At 33.4% G+C, this 16,174-nt stretch overlaps 1 protein-coding gene across 1 annotated transcript in view; it reads right to left on the reverse strand.

Moving 5' to 3' along the window:
• Window positions 1-882: 882 nt before the first annotated feature.
• Window positions 883-16,174, reverse strand: part of ADAMTS20 (ADAM metallopeptidase with thrombospondin type 1 motif, 20) — a 158,918-nt gene continuing 143,626 nt past the window's right edge. Inside the window, exons 37-39 of the mRNA XM_004694783.2 lie at window positions 12,315-12,406; window positions 5,098-5,202; window positions 883-1,732 (exon numbers count right to left, since the gene is read on the reverse strand). Coding sequence (XP_004694840.1) covers window positions 1,643-1,732; window positions 5,098-5,202; window positions 12,315-12,406 — 287 coding nt within the window. The 3' untranslated portion in view covers window positions 883-1,642. The remainder of the gene's footprint in view (window positions 1,733-5,097; window positions 5,203-12,314; window positions 12,407-16,174) is intronic.

The raw sequence follows: 16,174 nt of genomic DNA on the forward strand, positions 1-16,174 counted from the left end.
TAGAATAGCTCTTTAAGGCATTACAATTTAGTGTCAGTCTCCTACCTAGACTCCCTGTGTCAGGAGAGGGCTCTCTACCAAAAGAGGAGGTATTTCCAGCCCAAATGCAACACTTTCAGTACTGTTACTTCAAATTTCTGAAGTGATTTCAGAGCTATGCCCCTTTTTTTTGGTGAACAATTCTTTTTTCATATCTAATGAAAAAGAAAAACAACTGCTAATGCATCACATAAATATCTTTATTACTTATGTTTATAAGTTATGAACCTTAATTTCAAATGAGAACACTTCTAGATAATGTTACACATTTCATATTAATGTTTATTATATCTGGTTTAAGGCACACAGTGCAAAATACTTCTTTTCTGATACAGAGATCCCTAAATGTTTATCTAACCTCTTGATACAAAATCGATTTAGTACCTTTTGTGGTACAATATACCCCTAATAAATGTCTGGAAAAAAAGAACTTTGTGGATAAAACTAACTTACTATATTTACTAATAAAAATCTATTAGTAGATTCATTTTGGGGGGATTTACAAAGTAGGTTTTCATAGAAAAATATTATTTATCTATCAGTTCTTGAAAATTATAATAATATAGACTATACAATTAAGTTATCCACCTGAAAAAAACCCTTAATACCTGAGAATTTGCCCATGAACACTGAATTCTTACATTTGATTGATATTGTCTTTGAGAAGCCTCAGATAGAAAAAAGCTTGAGCATCTCTAATAAAAATTATGTATATGTAAACAAAATTTTGTTTACCAACATAGGATCTTCAAATGTTTAATTATTCTTACTTCTCTTCTTATTAATGAAATACAATGTATAATTTGAGAAAATAGATTTTTAAAGATATGTATACATATCAGTTATAAGACATAACAGAATATAAACATTGTACAAGAAATATATTGCTCTTATAAGCACAGTCAAATTAGAGGTAGGTGTTTTAAATAAAATGCCAACTATGTCATATCTTCTGTTTTATACCCCCAAAATTTCATATTTAGCCCAAGCATATGTTTTATAAATAGATTTTGTACCACATACCTAGGACTGTTTTTTATTTGAAACACTATGTTCCACTAATAAAAATTAAAACAAATATGAAACAGGGTATCTAAACTGTATCAGGAGAAAGTATAATGGCTATGTACTTTTAAAATGTACTATTGATTCACTATTCACTTGATCACTATTAATTGTAATAGTTCGAACAAGTTCATTTTCTTAATTTTTACAAGTTTTAAAATTGCCCCACTTTAACAAGAAATAGAATAAACATTTTGTTAAGAAGAGGATACAATAGAGATTGACATGTGTATTTATAGGTATAATATTATTGTGGTCCAATCTGAGTTGTTAACAGTAACACTGTTTTGGTATAATTCACTCAAACACCCCTGTATCATCTACCATAAATTATTGTGTTCTTTAAAAAGGACTCTGATTAGAGCCATATGTCCATTAACTTGAAAAAAATTAAGCAATTATTTGAATTGCTAATGAGCACCCTGGGACAAAAAAGGCAGAGACATTTTGCAGGAAGACAACAGGGAAGAAATAAGCACCGTTTATATAGCTGTTTCAGAAAAGGTCTCTTTGGAACATATTGTCTACTTTCAGGTGTTTATATGACTTGAACTGGGAGACCAACAGCCATGTGAGGAACACATTTTCCACAGAACCCTCCACATCTGCCATAGACCTTGGTTCCATCCTGAAAATAAGAGATAGAAACAAAGGAGAATCTTAAACTGTTTTTTACATGCACAAGGCAGAGAAAGCAAAAGTTTTGACTCACTTGGCTGAAATCATTAGCTCAAGTTTCTTATAAGAATTACATTTGAGGTCAAGGGAAAACCATTTTAGGAGTATTTCAAGTTCATGGTCACAGGAATTAGATAACCTGAGATTTGTATTAGCAACTTAATTATACACCACATTATAGTATAGACAATTCATCTCAATCCACATACTTTTTTTGTCAAGGTATCTGTTTGTTTTCAATAAGTTTATTAAAACCTCTTCCAATTTGCTGTCCAATATTTACATGATTTTACATATGACTCTTGTAGACAAAATAAAGGAAGCTGTAACACACACTTTATCTTAACTGTTTACAAATCATATTCTACCACTAACCTCGAAAATTTCATAGGAACATTAGAAATAGTCTGAAGGAAAATGCAGAAAGTTGGTAAATGAGAGAAAATTGGGTTGAAAGTTATAATTACAATTAGAAAAGAACCAAAAGTGGTAATTTTTATGTTACATATATTACATCATTCTTAATTTTGTACATTTTTTCATCTTGGTTGTCATCCTTATGGATTTCCCACCACCACTTCACCCATGTGTCGTCACCATAACCCCTTTGCTCTTCCCACCCCAGTTTTGATCCTATTCCCCTCTCCTTCCCTGTAAAATATCTCTGGTTTATAGTTGTTTTGCTGATTTCAGTTTTTCTTTATTGCAATTGCTTTTTTTTCTTTCTTTTTTTCCTTATCCCTTACAGTCCTGCTATGAGTGAAACGATACGATAGTTTTCTTTTCTTTTCTGACTTATTTCACTAGGCATGATCCTTTCATTTGTTGCCACAAATGGCATGAGTTTATCTTTTTTGATTTCTGAGTAATATTCCATAGCATACATGTACCACATCTTCTTGATCCAGTCATCTATTTTTGAGCATTTAAGTTGATTCCACATCTTCCCTACTGTAAATAGAGCAGCAATAAACATAGGGGTATAGGTGTCCTTTTGAATTAATGTTTTTGTGTCCTTTGCGTAGATACCTAGGAGTGGAATTGCTGGATCATATGGAAGCTCCATTTTTAGCAGTTTGAGAAACCTCCAAACAGCTTTCCATAATGGTTGGACCAGTTTGCATTCCCACCAGCGATAAATTTATTTTTAAGCAGAATTTTTCACTGTGGAAGGTAAAGGGGATAATCAAAACATGACAGTTTTTTTTTTCTTCCTGACCACCTTCCATCTTTACAAACAAAAACCAATGAAGTGTGAAGACATTTTGATAGAATGAGATAAAAACAGTTATACTCCTCTCATTTCTAGAGAAGGGAAAAAGGTTAGTTTTGCTTTTTTTTTTTCCACTTAAATTTAAGGAAGAAGGATAGTAAGGAAATGTTAGATACCTGAAATACTTGGGAGTGAGGATATTTTGAGATCAGAAGTATTTGAAACTGCTTTCTTTTCCAGAAGTTCTTTTAACTCTAGAATGCTTTAATAAGCAGAGAAGGGAATGATAGTAAAACTTTGCGTTTACAAATTTTCCTATTGTCAGATTAAGTAAAATCCTAAACTTAACTAAATTTGTTGACAAATGAAAATATAAGTGCATCTCCATATGATAATTGGGTTTCACAAGCCTAATGTTTATACTGGCATCAGATTTAGGAAATATGTGTATGCACAACATTTCTGATTCAGTAGAAATTCAAAGTTAAAAAATAATTACTGTTAGAACTTAAATAGACAGAAAGGAATGATTACACTAAATTTTCATATATTGATATACTGGTGATCTGAATTCAGTCTTTACATTTAATCTAAAGGGATCCAAAAGCTGGCTAAGTTCAGAAAATTTCATTGAGTTCTCTATATTTAAACCTGTTTAGAATATAATTCCCATTTTTCTTCCCATAAGGGTTAGACTTAATCATGACCAATAAATGTTTAAAGATAAATAGCCAACTGTTTTAAAATCCTATTGCTTACCCACATGACAAAAATAATAAAAATTAAATTCTTTCATTATTGAGCCCCAGTTTCAGAGAGTTCACAAATAGAATGTTTTAAAGACCATGGATACCAAAACAGTGAATTTTTTTGCAAATAATATTCATGTAAATAGGAGTATAACAGTAGTCACATTTATCAGAGAGAGAGAAACAATGAAATGCTCAAGTGGGCAGAAGCCAGGATAGTGCTGATTCATATGCAATCTAGCAAGATCACTTATAACCTAGATGACTGTGATAGGCATCATTTTGATGTGTATGCCTAGCACAGCATACTACAGCATACCCATACACAGCATACCAAAATAGGTGGATTCTACTTTATATATAATATGATATATATGCTAGAATTGGAAACCAAATAGCAATACTTTCTAAATGCAGATAGAGGAAAATAGATATAAATCATAAAAAATCCTCATAATTCTTAAAGAAATTATGAAGGGTAATTGTCAAAAGACAAAGGGCCCTAATATACTGCAATACCAAATCAAAGTATTAAAGTAAATGAATTGAAAATTCCCCCTCCCCTTGAAGTATTAAAACCTACAAGCTTTAAAGTCTTTAATAATTAAAGAATGGATGAAGCTGGAAGGAATGATACTAAATGAAATAAGTCAGAAAGAAAAAAGAGAAATAGCAGATGAAACCAAGCAAAGGGTCAGGAAAAAGATAAAACTTGCAAGCTGACCACAGATCTGAGGTATCCAGCAGGGGCGGGGGAGGGAACAGGGTCAAAACAGGGGCAGGAAAAGCACCAGCCCCTAGAAGGTCTGTGGTTGGTGATGGTGCAAGTGATGTTGTGGAGATTTATGGTGAGAAATACCTTATACCTAGGGGGAGAAATCAACTATTGTACAAAAATGAGAAATGGTATGAGAAACTAAATTGTTTTTTAAAAAAGAGGGCGCCGAAATAACTCATATGGGAGAACATTAGACTGAAGATCTTTAAAAAAAAAAAAAAAAAGAATGCTACTCTTTCTGAAGAATCTGCATGTCAAGTCATTAAGCCCCAAACTTCAGTAAGCTAAAATCATTTGCCCTATATTTGATATTTTAGGTTCAGGTATCTGTAACCTGTAATTAATTTGTATGTGCATAAACCTTCTTTAAAATTCAATCCAATTCCATAATTTCACATACAAATAAGCATCCGTCCAATTCTAAAATTTCATAAATTAATATAATTCCCCATAACACATAAATTCCTCATTATATTCACTCATCATTCACTTCTAATTTTAAGATAGAAAATCTTTAATGCTAGTTCTTAACACAAACATATTTGAAACAGACCTTCTGATCTAACAAGACTTACCTGTGATCTGTGTATGATGACAGAGGCATAACTACCCTGAGCAAGCCACTTTGCCGTGCTGGATATCTTCATCCCAGTTCCTACCAAATTAATGCTGAACTGTCCCTGGATTGAAAATAAAACAAACAAAAAATAGTGGATTTTATAAAATATTTAAGAATACTGGCCCTTCCTGGTGGCACAGTGGGTTAAAGCACATCACTAAGAAGCTAAAGCCCCTGCAGTCTGAGTTCAGTCCCCAGCCCTGGAGGTGATCCACATGGCGCGGCAGACCTCTCCTGACCCTCCCGCTGCTCCTCTCAGCAGTGTACTTTGTTGATCTGTCTGTTCTGCTCCCCACTCTGTTTGTGGTGAATCCTCTCATCACCCCTGCACCTCTGGCCTATACCCCAGTTCTGTATGCATAAATAAATAAATCTTTTAAAATATATATATATATATATATATGTATGTATTTAAGAATGCTTTTGGCTATAAATCTCTTGAGTGTGAAATTTATGCAAAGTTTGAAAAGATATACACACAAAGGAAATATGCATACAACCCTAAAAATGTTCTAATTTTTGAAGACATGCATAAAATTCTTGAACAAATTCCGTGTGCTCCTTTGTGGCCTACTTGTTAAGTCTCAAAACTACACCAATAAGGCCTGAGTTTGATCCCCAGCCAGAGAGCTGACCCACATGGTGCAGCAGACCTCTCCTGTCTCTCCACTGCTCCCCTCAGCAGTTGATTTCAGTATATCTGCTTATTCTGGTCCCCATTCTGTTCTGGTAAATCTTCACACCTCTTATACCCCAGTTCTACTGTCTCCTTTCTCCCCCAACAATAGCAAAAAAAACCTTAAAAGAAAAAATTAAAGAAGAATTTCTCTGGGAAGACGAATAGAAATTAAAAAAAATAAAAAAGAAAAACCTTGAACAAATTCCTAAAATGAACATATATTGATAGAACTCTATCAAAAATGAATCAGCAAAAGATTTTAAAAATTGATTTAAGACATAGCTCTCTTACTACCATGCATATTTTGTACTAAAGAATTTCTATGCAACAGAGAGACTCTACAACTTGATAGCAAGAACTAACTATTCTGTAGTATAGCCTTACAGAAGCATTTTTATAGGGACTGATAATTGTCAGAGTTTAACATTTCTCCAGTTTGAATTTTTAACCCCTTGCTACTAACTTCAGTGATAAGTTAATACTGCTTGGTATATTTTCTAGACTCCTCTCTTATAGTGTCCTTCCTTTTTGTGGTAAGAAAATCATTCTTTAACACACCACACTAGAACATTGATTAGGGCATTATTCTCCTGGCTATTATATGCATGTTAAGTACCTAAAGTGTATGTGGATATGTGATAGCACATGATTTACACTCAAGGTGTGTGGGCCCCCTAGTGGTGTGATGACATAATGATTTTCAAGTATAAGAATCCCTTCCTTGTCAAAACATTTCAGCCTATCTTATTCACAATTGAACTTTGACTGAGAAAAATGTGTGACTAACATTAGTCAAATTTACAACACATTGATGTGATTTTATTGACTCGTACTTTGAAAAGTAGAGGTACATATTAACTTAGCAAGATATTAAGGCATTCTTAGATAACATCACAATATTCCAATGGCCTAAGACTCAAAAATCTTAAGAAAGCAAAGGCTAGATTTTAAATAGTTGAAATATGAATATTATTACTAAAAATAATTATTTGTTCACCTAGGTTTATTACTGGTACTATGTCCTTTTTAACTAAAAACCAAAAGTTAATGGACCAGGTGAGAAAATAATAATAATAATAATGAACAGCTATATATAAGGGACTAAATTATGGGGGTGGAATGGGAATGGGATCAAAAACAGTAGGAGGAAGGAAATGCACTGGACTACAGTGATGGCACATGGGCGATTTGCTGATGAGAAGCCCATGGGATTACAACTGAGATGAAAAATGCACAAAATGATGTAAAAATAAACGATTATATTATTTTTTTTAAAATCAGAATTAAAAAACATATATTCAGAACAAACAAAACAAAAGTCACATTGGAGATGTGAACTTATACACTTAACATTGTTAATCAACGTTGCCTCAACAAAAAAGTAAAAACCTAAAAGATAAACATATAAATACACAGCTAAAATTTTAATTTTCCATGATAACAAGTGATGTTAATATCAGAATACTTTAGTATTTTATGTTAATATTTTAATAAGAACTAAGTCTGAAGACACTATGAGACATGATCTGATATAGCTTTTTCACTGGAAACTTCCAACCACCTGTCACAAATAAGTTTCTCATCAAATCAAATTCCTAAAACATGGAAATATATTCTGTGATGTCAGTTTCTAAGTAACCAGTCACTTTTGGATGTCCAGGTAGTTCCCACAACCTAACATTATCCTTTTCATTTATTCTTTATCTCCTTGCTCAAAGTTGGCTGAAGTATTCAAATACATTGGACATGAAAGAAAAAGATCCAACTCACTATTGACATGAAAGAAAAAGATCCAACTAACTACTGAGAGACCAATGGTCATTAACACAAACAGCTTGTTTCAGATATTATTTCATTTCATTTCTCCAGACTAAGTTTCATGAGCTTTACTTCTATTCTTTGTCTTCATTAAGAAGTAATACCATTCAATATAATCTCAAATAAATAATCATAAAATTTCTCTGAAATTTGGGGTGATGTCCATACATTTCATTCATTTGTTCAAAATTGGTTGTGTGCAGACATGTGTTAAGTCTGATGGGAGTGCAGATACAGGTCTCACTAAATATAAGTGAAGAATAGATGTGTAGTTTCCAGAGCTGGTGGGTGGAATGGGTGAAGAGTGGAAAAATTCCAAACTTCCATGTAAAAGGTGAATAAGTTCCTAGAATTCAATGTACAGCATGATGGCAATCGCTAGCAATATTGTATTGCATACTTAAAAGTTCCTAATATGTTATCTTCAATGTTCTAATCAAGGGAAAAATGTAAATGTGAACTAAAATTATTATGGTAATCATTTTGTAATATATAGAAATATATGTGTCAAATCATGTTGTATGTTTTAAATATTATATTATAATTATATTCCAATGAAGCTGGGAAAAAGCTGATTAAGTAGTATACATGCAAGGTAGAGAATTATAGGAGCCATAAAAACTTATAAGTACTTTTTTTATGAAACCAGAAGTAATAAATGAGTGAATGTTTTCATGGATTATTTCAATTAAAAGACTGCATCAATACTAGTATTTAAATCTCCGTAAGCCTAGCCTTTAGCATGAAAAATAGTTTAACATGGGAGTTGCTAAACAGATATATAAGATGAAATTTACTTCCTCCTCTACTCTCTTGACATTTTTTAGAAGATATTACCTTAATAAGTAAAAGTTTAATAGTCAAACCACAAGTGGAAAGTAGAGTGATTCAAAAGATCCAGGAATTCAACAAATTTCAATAAAATTGAAAGCAACTGACTGCATCAAAGAAACAATAATTATGGATATAAGATAGGAGAGAATCACATAGGTAGTTGCAAGTTTTAATGTCTATTTCTTGAACTGGGTACTTGGTCCATGTGTACTCATTAATCACTGTGTTTCACATTTTTAAATAAATTTACAAATTTTATTATGTATGAGATCTATAGCTCTAAAGCAATTCCAATAAAAATTCTACCAGAAATTTCCATACATATAGAAAACTGATTCTAAAACTTACATGGAAAGACAATTATTTAAAAGAATTAAAATAAGTTTGAAAGAAATGACAAAGTTGAAAGAAAGGATCATGCTACCTTATTTTAACGCTTATAAAACTGTCATTCCTAGACAGTGCTATGTTGGTTAAAAGAGAGAAATGTATCCATTCATCTGTTTTTGTACAGTTAGATTGTTTCCATATCTTGGCTATTATAACAGTGCTTCAATAAACACAGGAGCGCAGTTTTCCTTTCAAATTCATGTTTTGTGTCCTTTGGGTAGAATCCTAGAAGCCAAATTGCTAGGTCATATGGTAGATCCACTTATAATAATTTGAATGTTCCCCCACATGGCTCTCCATGGTAACTGCACCAGTTGGCATTCCACCCTCCATGCCAGCAACACAGGAAAGTTCCTTTTTCTCCACATCATCACCAGCATTTGTTGTTGCTAGTTTTCTTAGCAATGGTCAGGCTCAACAAAATTCAAAAAAGAGAACATTTTCAGGGAAACTGTAGATCTCAGCCATACAGCAGGGGAGAAGGAAGGAGAGGAATCCAAACAGGGGAGGTCAGAGCATGAGGGCGGTTCACAGGTGATGTGGTGGTGGGAGATTTATAGGGACTACACCTGAGGGGAGAAACCAAATACTGTACAAAAATGAACAGCAATGTAATTTGAAAGTTTAATAAAGAGAGAGAGATGTAAGCCAGTAGAACAGAAATGGAAACCCAGAAACAGACCCACATAAAAATCCAATTAATTTTTGGCAAAGATGGAAAGGCAAATAAATGCAAATGGTATTAGAACAACTGGATAAATATATACAACCCTTTAGACTTCAGACAAAATCAATTCAAAATTCTCTTTTTAGCATTCATGTCCAAAGGTACCCTGTCATAGGCAAACACAGAGGATGTGATTTTGAAGAGTCCTAGAAAAGAACAGAAAAACTCCTTTCTGTGACATCAAACACCTGGATAGTATTCATGCAAGTGCTGTGTAACTTAACAAATAATTTGGTTTATATATTCTTCAGAACATCTCTAAGAACACTAAGCAGCTTGTATTTTATTAACAGGAATCTTGGGTAGTTGGAAACAGATTGAGTATAATGGGCATAGCTCTGCTGATAGCATGTACCTAGCTCAGTAACATTTAATTTTGGAAACAGAGATTTGAATGAAAAACTGCCTAGAAAAATACGAGAGGAAGGTATTTCGCCTGGATGGTCAGAAAGGAATATTTTATTACTGATTCTGATTTTTGTAGATAGCAAATATCTAATTTACAGTGACATAATTTTCTCAATATATGGTAAAGATTTAACTGGAACTACATAGAAATTGGAGAACAAAGAGATAGAAATGAAAATAACTGTCTTATTTAAATCCTTTTGTGTTTATACCTCTAATTCAGATCCCACATACTGAGAATCATTCTGTTATTTCTTACAAGGAAAGTTAATTGTCTCTCAGTCTGTTGTAAATTTTACTGACTAACCTTCATTAATTAACCTTATTCACTTCAACATGTAATGAAAAAGCCAAGATGCCTACAACTTGGTCAACTTCTGCTTATATCTCTAGGTCACACTTTTCCTAATCACACAAGTATATAAAGTCACAGCTAACAAAGAGGATGGGTTATTGGAAAGAGTGTCCAGATTTGACATAAGTTAGCCGTTGGATAATGCACAACCTTACTTTGTAGAATTAAAATGTAAGTGTATATAAAATTCAATTTTGAGGTAGATGATTATTTTGAATATTAAAAGTTTCCATTGTACATCCTTGACTTTAGACTAGATACAGTATAAGGCTTCAGAAGGGGGAGTTCATTAGGGTAAGGACAGTTGTAGGCGGGAACTGGAGAGAAGACAGATAGAAGATAGAACATCTAGTAGATGTGGGAGAAGTAGAAATGGAGGAATGAAGCTAAATCAGCCTCTATAACTGAATGAGAATATGGGATTCCTCTTGTAGTTGTTTGGATTTAAAAATTTAGAAGACAGAAGAAACAATTCTGGAATGGCAACTTGACAAGCCTTGTAGATTCACTTCAACAGAACAAATGTAACTGTTTAAAAAAAATATATAAAGTACAGCAACTATTTAAAGTCTCTAGGAAATGTCCTAGAGTTATACAACAAATGGCAAAGCATTTATTCAAGAAAATCTATGAAATCCAGATTATAACTGAGAGCAGCTGTGATATTTAAATCATGATCTGTCCTTTCTTTCCCTTCCCCTCCAGCAAGATAGTCGACTATTTGTGATGGATATAGCTGAAAATAGACCATTACATTTCTTCAAACTCCTTATTAGGACTAAGGCTTTTTCCTGGGAGGGGCAATCCAGCAGTACTTCTCACCTTATCCACCTCTGTGCTACTCAGTTACAACCAAGAAGGGTCAGTATGATCTGAAGAACTATAAAAGAAGCTCCAATCTTTTACTCAGTGACTACTCACAGAACAGAGGATTTACTATAACTACGGCAGACCAAGAACACAAAGTCCAAATCATCCACATCAAAGTCACCAGTGGGACAGAGGTTTTATGCTGAAAAGTACAAGCCAAGAAGACCAAGGAGTACCGCCAGCCAGCCCAAGCATCTTACTTGCACAGAGCAGGCGTCACGCACAGAAGTGGGTCCTACCTCTAAATTCAAGAGAATTAGACCAAGTTTTTTTCTACGGGGAAAGTCAAGTGATAAGAAAATTCTGTAGCTTTTCTCGAGAGGACTGGTGAAATTATAAAACAGAATTTGCAGAATGGTTATTCAAAGCATTAGCTACTTTCCCTTTAAGATGAAATCAACATATTCACAACTATCTCCTCTCATTATTTCTCAATTAGTTGAGAATCTAACAATGTTACATTAACCTAGCTTATAGCTCTCTATTTTACCATAAAAATGCTATTCACATGGACTTTATAAAATGCCCTCTTAAAAGGGAAATGGAAAGTTTTCTTCTAGAAAGTACATCCTATACTGTAAAGCATAAAAATGTCATAAAATGTTGTATAAAGAGATCTATAAAACTAAAGGATAAAGTCAGGACATGAAATATCCTGACATAAAAGGAAATAAACTCAGGCATGGAATGTACTATTGCATAAATAGTAGGAAATTGGTCTCCAAATGTTACTACAGTAGATTAGCCCACAGGCAGACATAACAGATGTTAGTGATGGTCCATGACATTCACATGCTTGTGATCCATTCCACTACCTTGTAACATATTCATTATTTTCCAGGGATGAAATGAAAATTAGATATGGTAAATTTTCATGAAATATCTGCACAATTTCAAATTTAATATTCTACCTTTCCAAAAACCTCAAAATTGATAAATGCATTAAAGTCTCTGAAATAACTTTCTATAGAAAGTTTTACATAACTTACTCACTTCAGTTTCTTGCAATATGTTGGTGAAGAAAGTGGATGAAGTGAAATAGTATAATTATTATTCATAATGAAAAAAAATAATCAAAAATGTATGAAACACCTGTGGGCATCTGGCAGCGCTGTAGCAGTCCCCAGCTGTGGCATACGGTACCGCTCTGCCAAACAGTGTCTGGGCAAAATGAAGGTCTGTAGCTGGAAAACAATAAATGGAACTCTTTAGAACCCAAACAATTTTTTCTAATATACTTGTAATATACAGTCTTCATTTTATTTTATTAAATATATTTATATAATTAATTCAAGGTTTTAGCAAAAATGCTTTAGTGATCATATGCCACATAGATCCCAGGCTTTAAATGATACTATAAATCAATTGCAATCAAAAGAGTATGTTGCTGAAATAAATATAAACCCACAGATCAATAGAACAGACTTGAGAGTCAAAAAAAAAAAAAGCCTTCACACTTCTCATATGTATAGACAATTAGTTTTTACAACAAAGTATAGAATAAACAATGGAGAAAGAAAAGCCTATCAACAGTGGTGCTGAGAAAATTGGACAGTTGCATGAAAAATAATAAAACTAGGCTGTTGTCAAACCACCATATTCAAAAATTAATTCAAAATGTATCAAAGACAGGCCCTCCCTGGTGATGCAGTGGGTTAAAGTACAGCACTGCAAGCTGGCCATGGCCACGTTGGTGAGAGTTCAATCCCGCCCAGGAGGTGACCCACATGGCACAGCAGATCTCTCCTGTCTTGCACACTGTGCCCTTTAGCGGTGTACTTCATCAGTCTGCCTGTTCTGCTCCCCACTCTGTCTCTTTTACTATTCCTGCACCTCTGTCCTGTACCCCAATACTATATGCATAAATAAATATTTTTTAAAAAATGGACTAAAGACTCAGATATGACACTAACAACTATAAAGTATGTAGAAGAAAACATTAGCATAACACATCACATCTTAGCCTCATTTGTGTCTTTGGGAATGCGACTAGTGGAAAAAGAAACAAAAGCAAATATAAACCAGTGTAACTACAAAATTAAAAACTTGTGCATAGCAAAGAAAAGTATCATAATAGCAAAAAGACACCCTGCTGAATGGGAGAAAATGCTTGCACATCATATATCTGCAAGGGACAAATATCCAAAATTTACAAATAACTAAAATAACATAGAATAAAAATACAAGTAACCCAATCAGGATATGGACAGAAGAGCTAGGTAAACACTTCTCAGAAGAAGAGTAAAACAACTAACAGACACATGAAAAATGTTCATCACCACGTATCATCAAGGAAATGTAAATCAAAACCACAATGAAACAACAATTTATACCCAGGAGACTGGCCTACATGAAAAAGACTGAAGTGTTGTAAATGATGTGCAGAAACAAGACTCCTTATACACTGGTGATGGCACTACAGGTAATCCAGCCTCTAATGAAATCAGTATGGTGGTTTCTCAAGTTATTAGAGGGATCCAACAATTCGTCTCCTAGGTATCTACACAAAGGATACAAAAATACTGATTCAAAAAGATTTATGTACTCCTATGTTCACTGCAGCATTATTTACAATAGCCAAAAGTTTATAAATTGTAACACTAGTATATCTCTCCACTATTGTTACTATTAGTATAGTTGCTCATTATATGGCTATGAATTTTGATATTTCATATTTGTATATTCACTGTCTTAAAATATTTTTCTGTATCTTGTATATTTTGTGCACTGTAAGGTATTAATAATTCCATTGCAATTGAGTTACTTTATGCCTCTAAAATTAATTTTGGGGCCAATCTAGTGGCCTAAGGGTTAAGTCTCAGTGCTGTCACTGCTATCACCTGAGTTTCATTCACAGCTAGGAAGCTAACCCACATGATACAGCAGACCTCTCCTGTCTCACCTGCAGCTCCCCTCAGCAGTAGGTTTCAGTAGATCTGCCTGATTTGCTCCCCACTCTGTCTCTGATTAATCCTCTCAGCCCCACCCCCCACACCTCTGACCTATACCCCAGTTCTTGTAGGCATAAATAAAAATAAATCTTTAAAAAATAATAAATTAATTTCTTTGCCTTTTCATGTAAATATGAAACTTTCAGGATGATAGACTTCATTATGCTAAATGCATATTAGGTTTCATATGTTTTGACTTGACTTGACTAAAAATTACTTCCTAAAAGTTATCAGGTCCAAATGGGATTGAGTGGAAAACCCAGATACAAATCCACAGCTTTATGGATTTATACATTTAACAAAGGAGCTAATCTTTGACAAAGGAGCAAAGGATATGCAATGGAACAAAGAAAGTTTGTTCAAAAAATGGTACTGAGAAAGCTGGACTGCTCCATGCAAAAAAAAAAAAATGAAGCTAGATCACTACTTCACACCATACGCAAAAAAACAACTTAAAAATGGATTAAACCTAGACATAAGACCTGAAGCCATAAAATATAAAGAAGAAAATGTTGGTGAGGCATGACACAACATACACATCAGTAACATCTTTAAAGATACATCACCCAAAGCAAGGAGAGTAAAAGAAAGGATAAACAGCTGGGACTACATCAACTTGAAGAGCTTCTATACAGCAAAAGAGACACTATATAAAGCAGACTCCCCACTCACTGGGAGAAAATTATTGCACATGATATGAATGATAAAGGACTGATCACAAAGATATACAAAGAGCAGATGAAACTCAAACAAATATAAAGTAAACAACCCCATTCAATAAATGAGCAGAAGAGCTCTTCTCCAAAGAGAAAATGCAGATGGCCAACAGACATATGAAAAATATTCAACATCACTTGTAGTAAGGGAAATGCAAACCAAAGCCACAATGAGATACTACCTCACCCCAGTGAGAATGACATATATTAAAAAGACAAACAACAATAAATGTTGGCAAGGGTGTGGAAAAAAAGGAACTCTTGTATTGCTGGTGGGAATACAAACTGGCACAAACATTGTGGCAAGCTATGTGAAGGTTTCTCAAACTGCTAAAAATGGAGCTTCCATATGATCCAGCAATTCCACTCCTAGGTATCTACCCAAAGGTCACAAAAACAATAATTCAAAAGGACACTTGCACCCCTATGTTTATTGCTGCCCTATTTACAATAAGGAAGATGTAGAATCAATCCAAATGCCCAAAAATAGATGACTGGATCAAGAAGATGTGTTTTATATATATATATATATATATATATATATATATATACACACCACATATACATAGGCATATATATGTATATAATATACAATAGTCCATTGTTTGTTTGTATGTATGTATGTATGTATATACATATATGTATATATGTATATATATATATATACAATGGAATATCATTCAGCAATTAAAAAAGATGAACTCATGCTATTTGAGGCAACATGGATGGGCCTAGAAAAGATCATTCTTAGTGAAATAAGCCAGAAAGGAAAAAAAAAAACCTACTGGATGGTTTCACTCATAGCAGGAGTATAAGGGAATAGGGGATCGGGGAGGTGGGGGAATGGGGAATATTCATAATGAAGAATAATGTAAAAATATAAAATCAAAAAAAGGTAACAGGTCCATAATTTGAGGTGTTGAAAGTAACTTTATCTTCCTATAAAGGCAGTTAATAACTCTAAATAGAAACAAGACACTAATTTCTAAACATGGATATTCATTTAATCACTTGCAACCCTATAGTGTAATATCTGCCTAACACATACAAGGTTGTTTAAAAGATAATATAACAAATTTATGGGAAAATTCCTAACAATATGAAATTAAAGCTATTAATTAATACTGTGAAAAACATATAGAGCTGTGATATTAATTTCTTTATCTTAATGCCATTCAGGATTTTATGGTAAAGGACTATACATGAAAGGGCACTGTGTTATTACTGTCATTAACACTACATTTTTATTAAGTGTCCTCAAAGTCCATATCAATACAGATGATTT

Source organism: Condylura cristata, unplaced genomic scaffold (assembly GCF_000260355.1).
Source record: "Condylura cristata isolate star-nosed mole 26May11 unplaced genomic scaffold, ConCri1.0 scaffold00047, whole genome shotgun sequence".
NCBI lineage: Eukaryota > Metazoa > Chordata > Mammalia > Eulipotyphla > Talpidae > Condylura > Condylura cristata.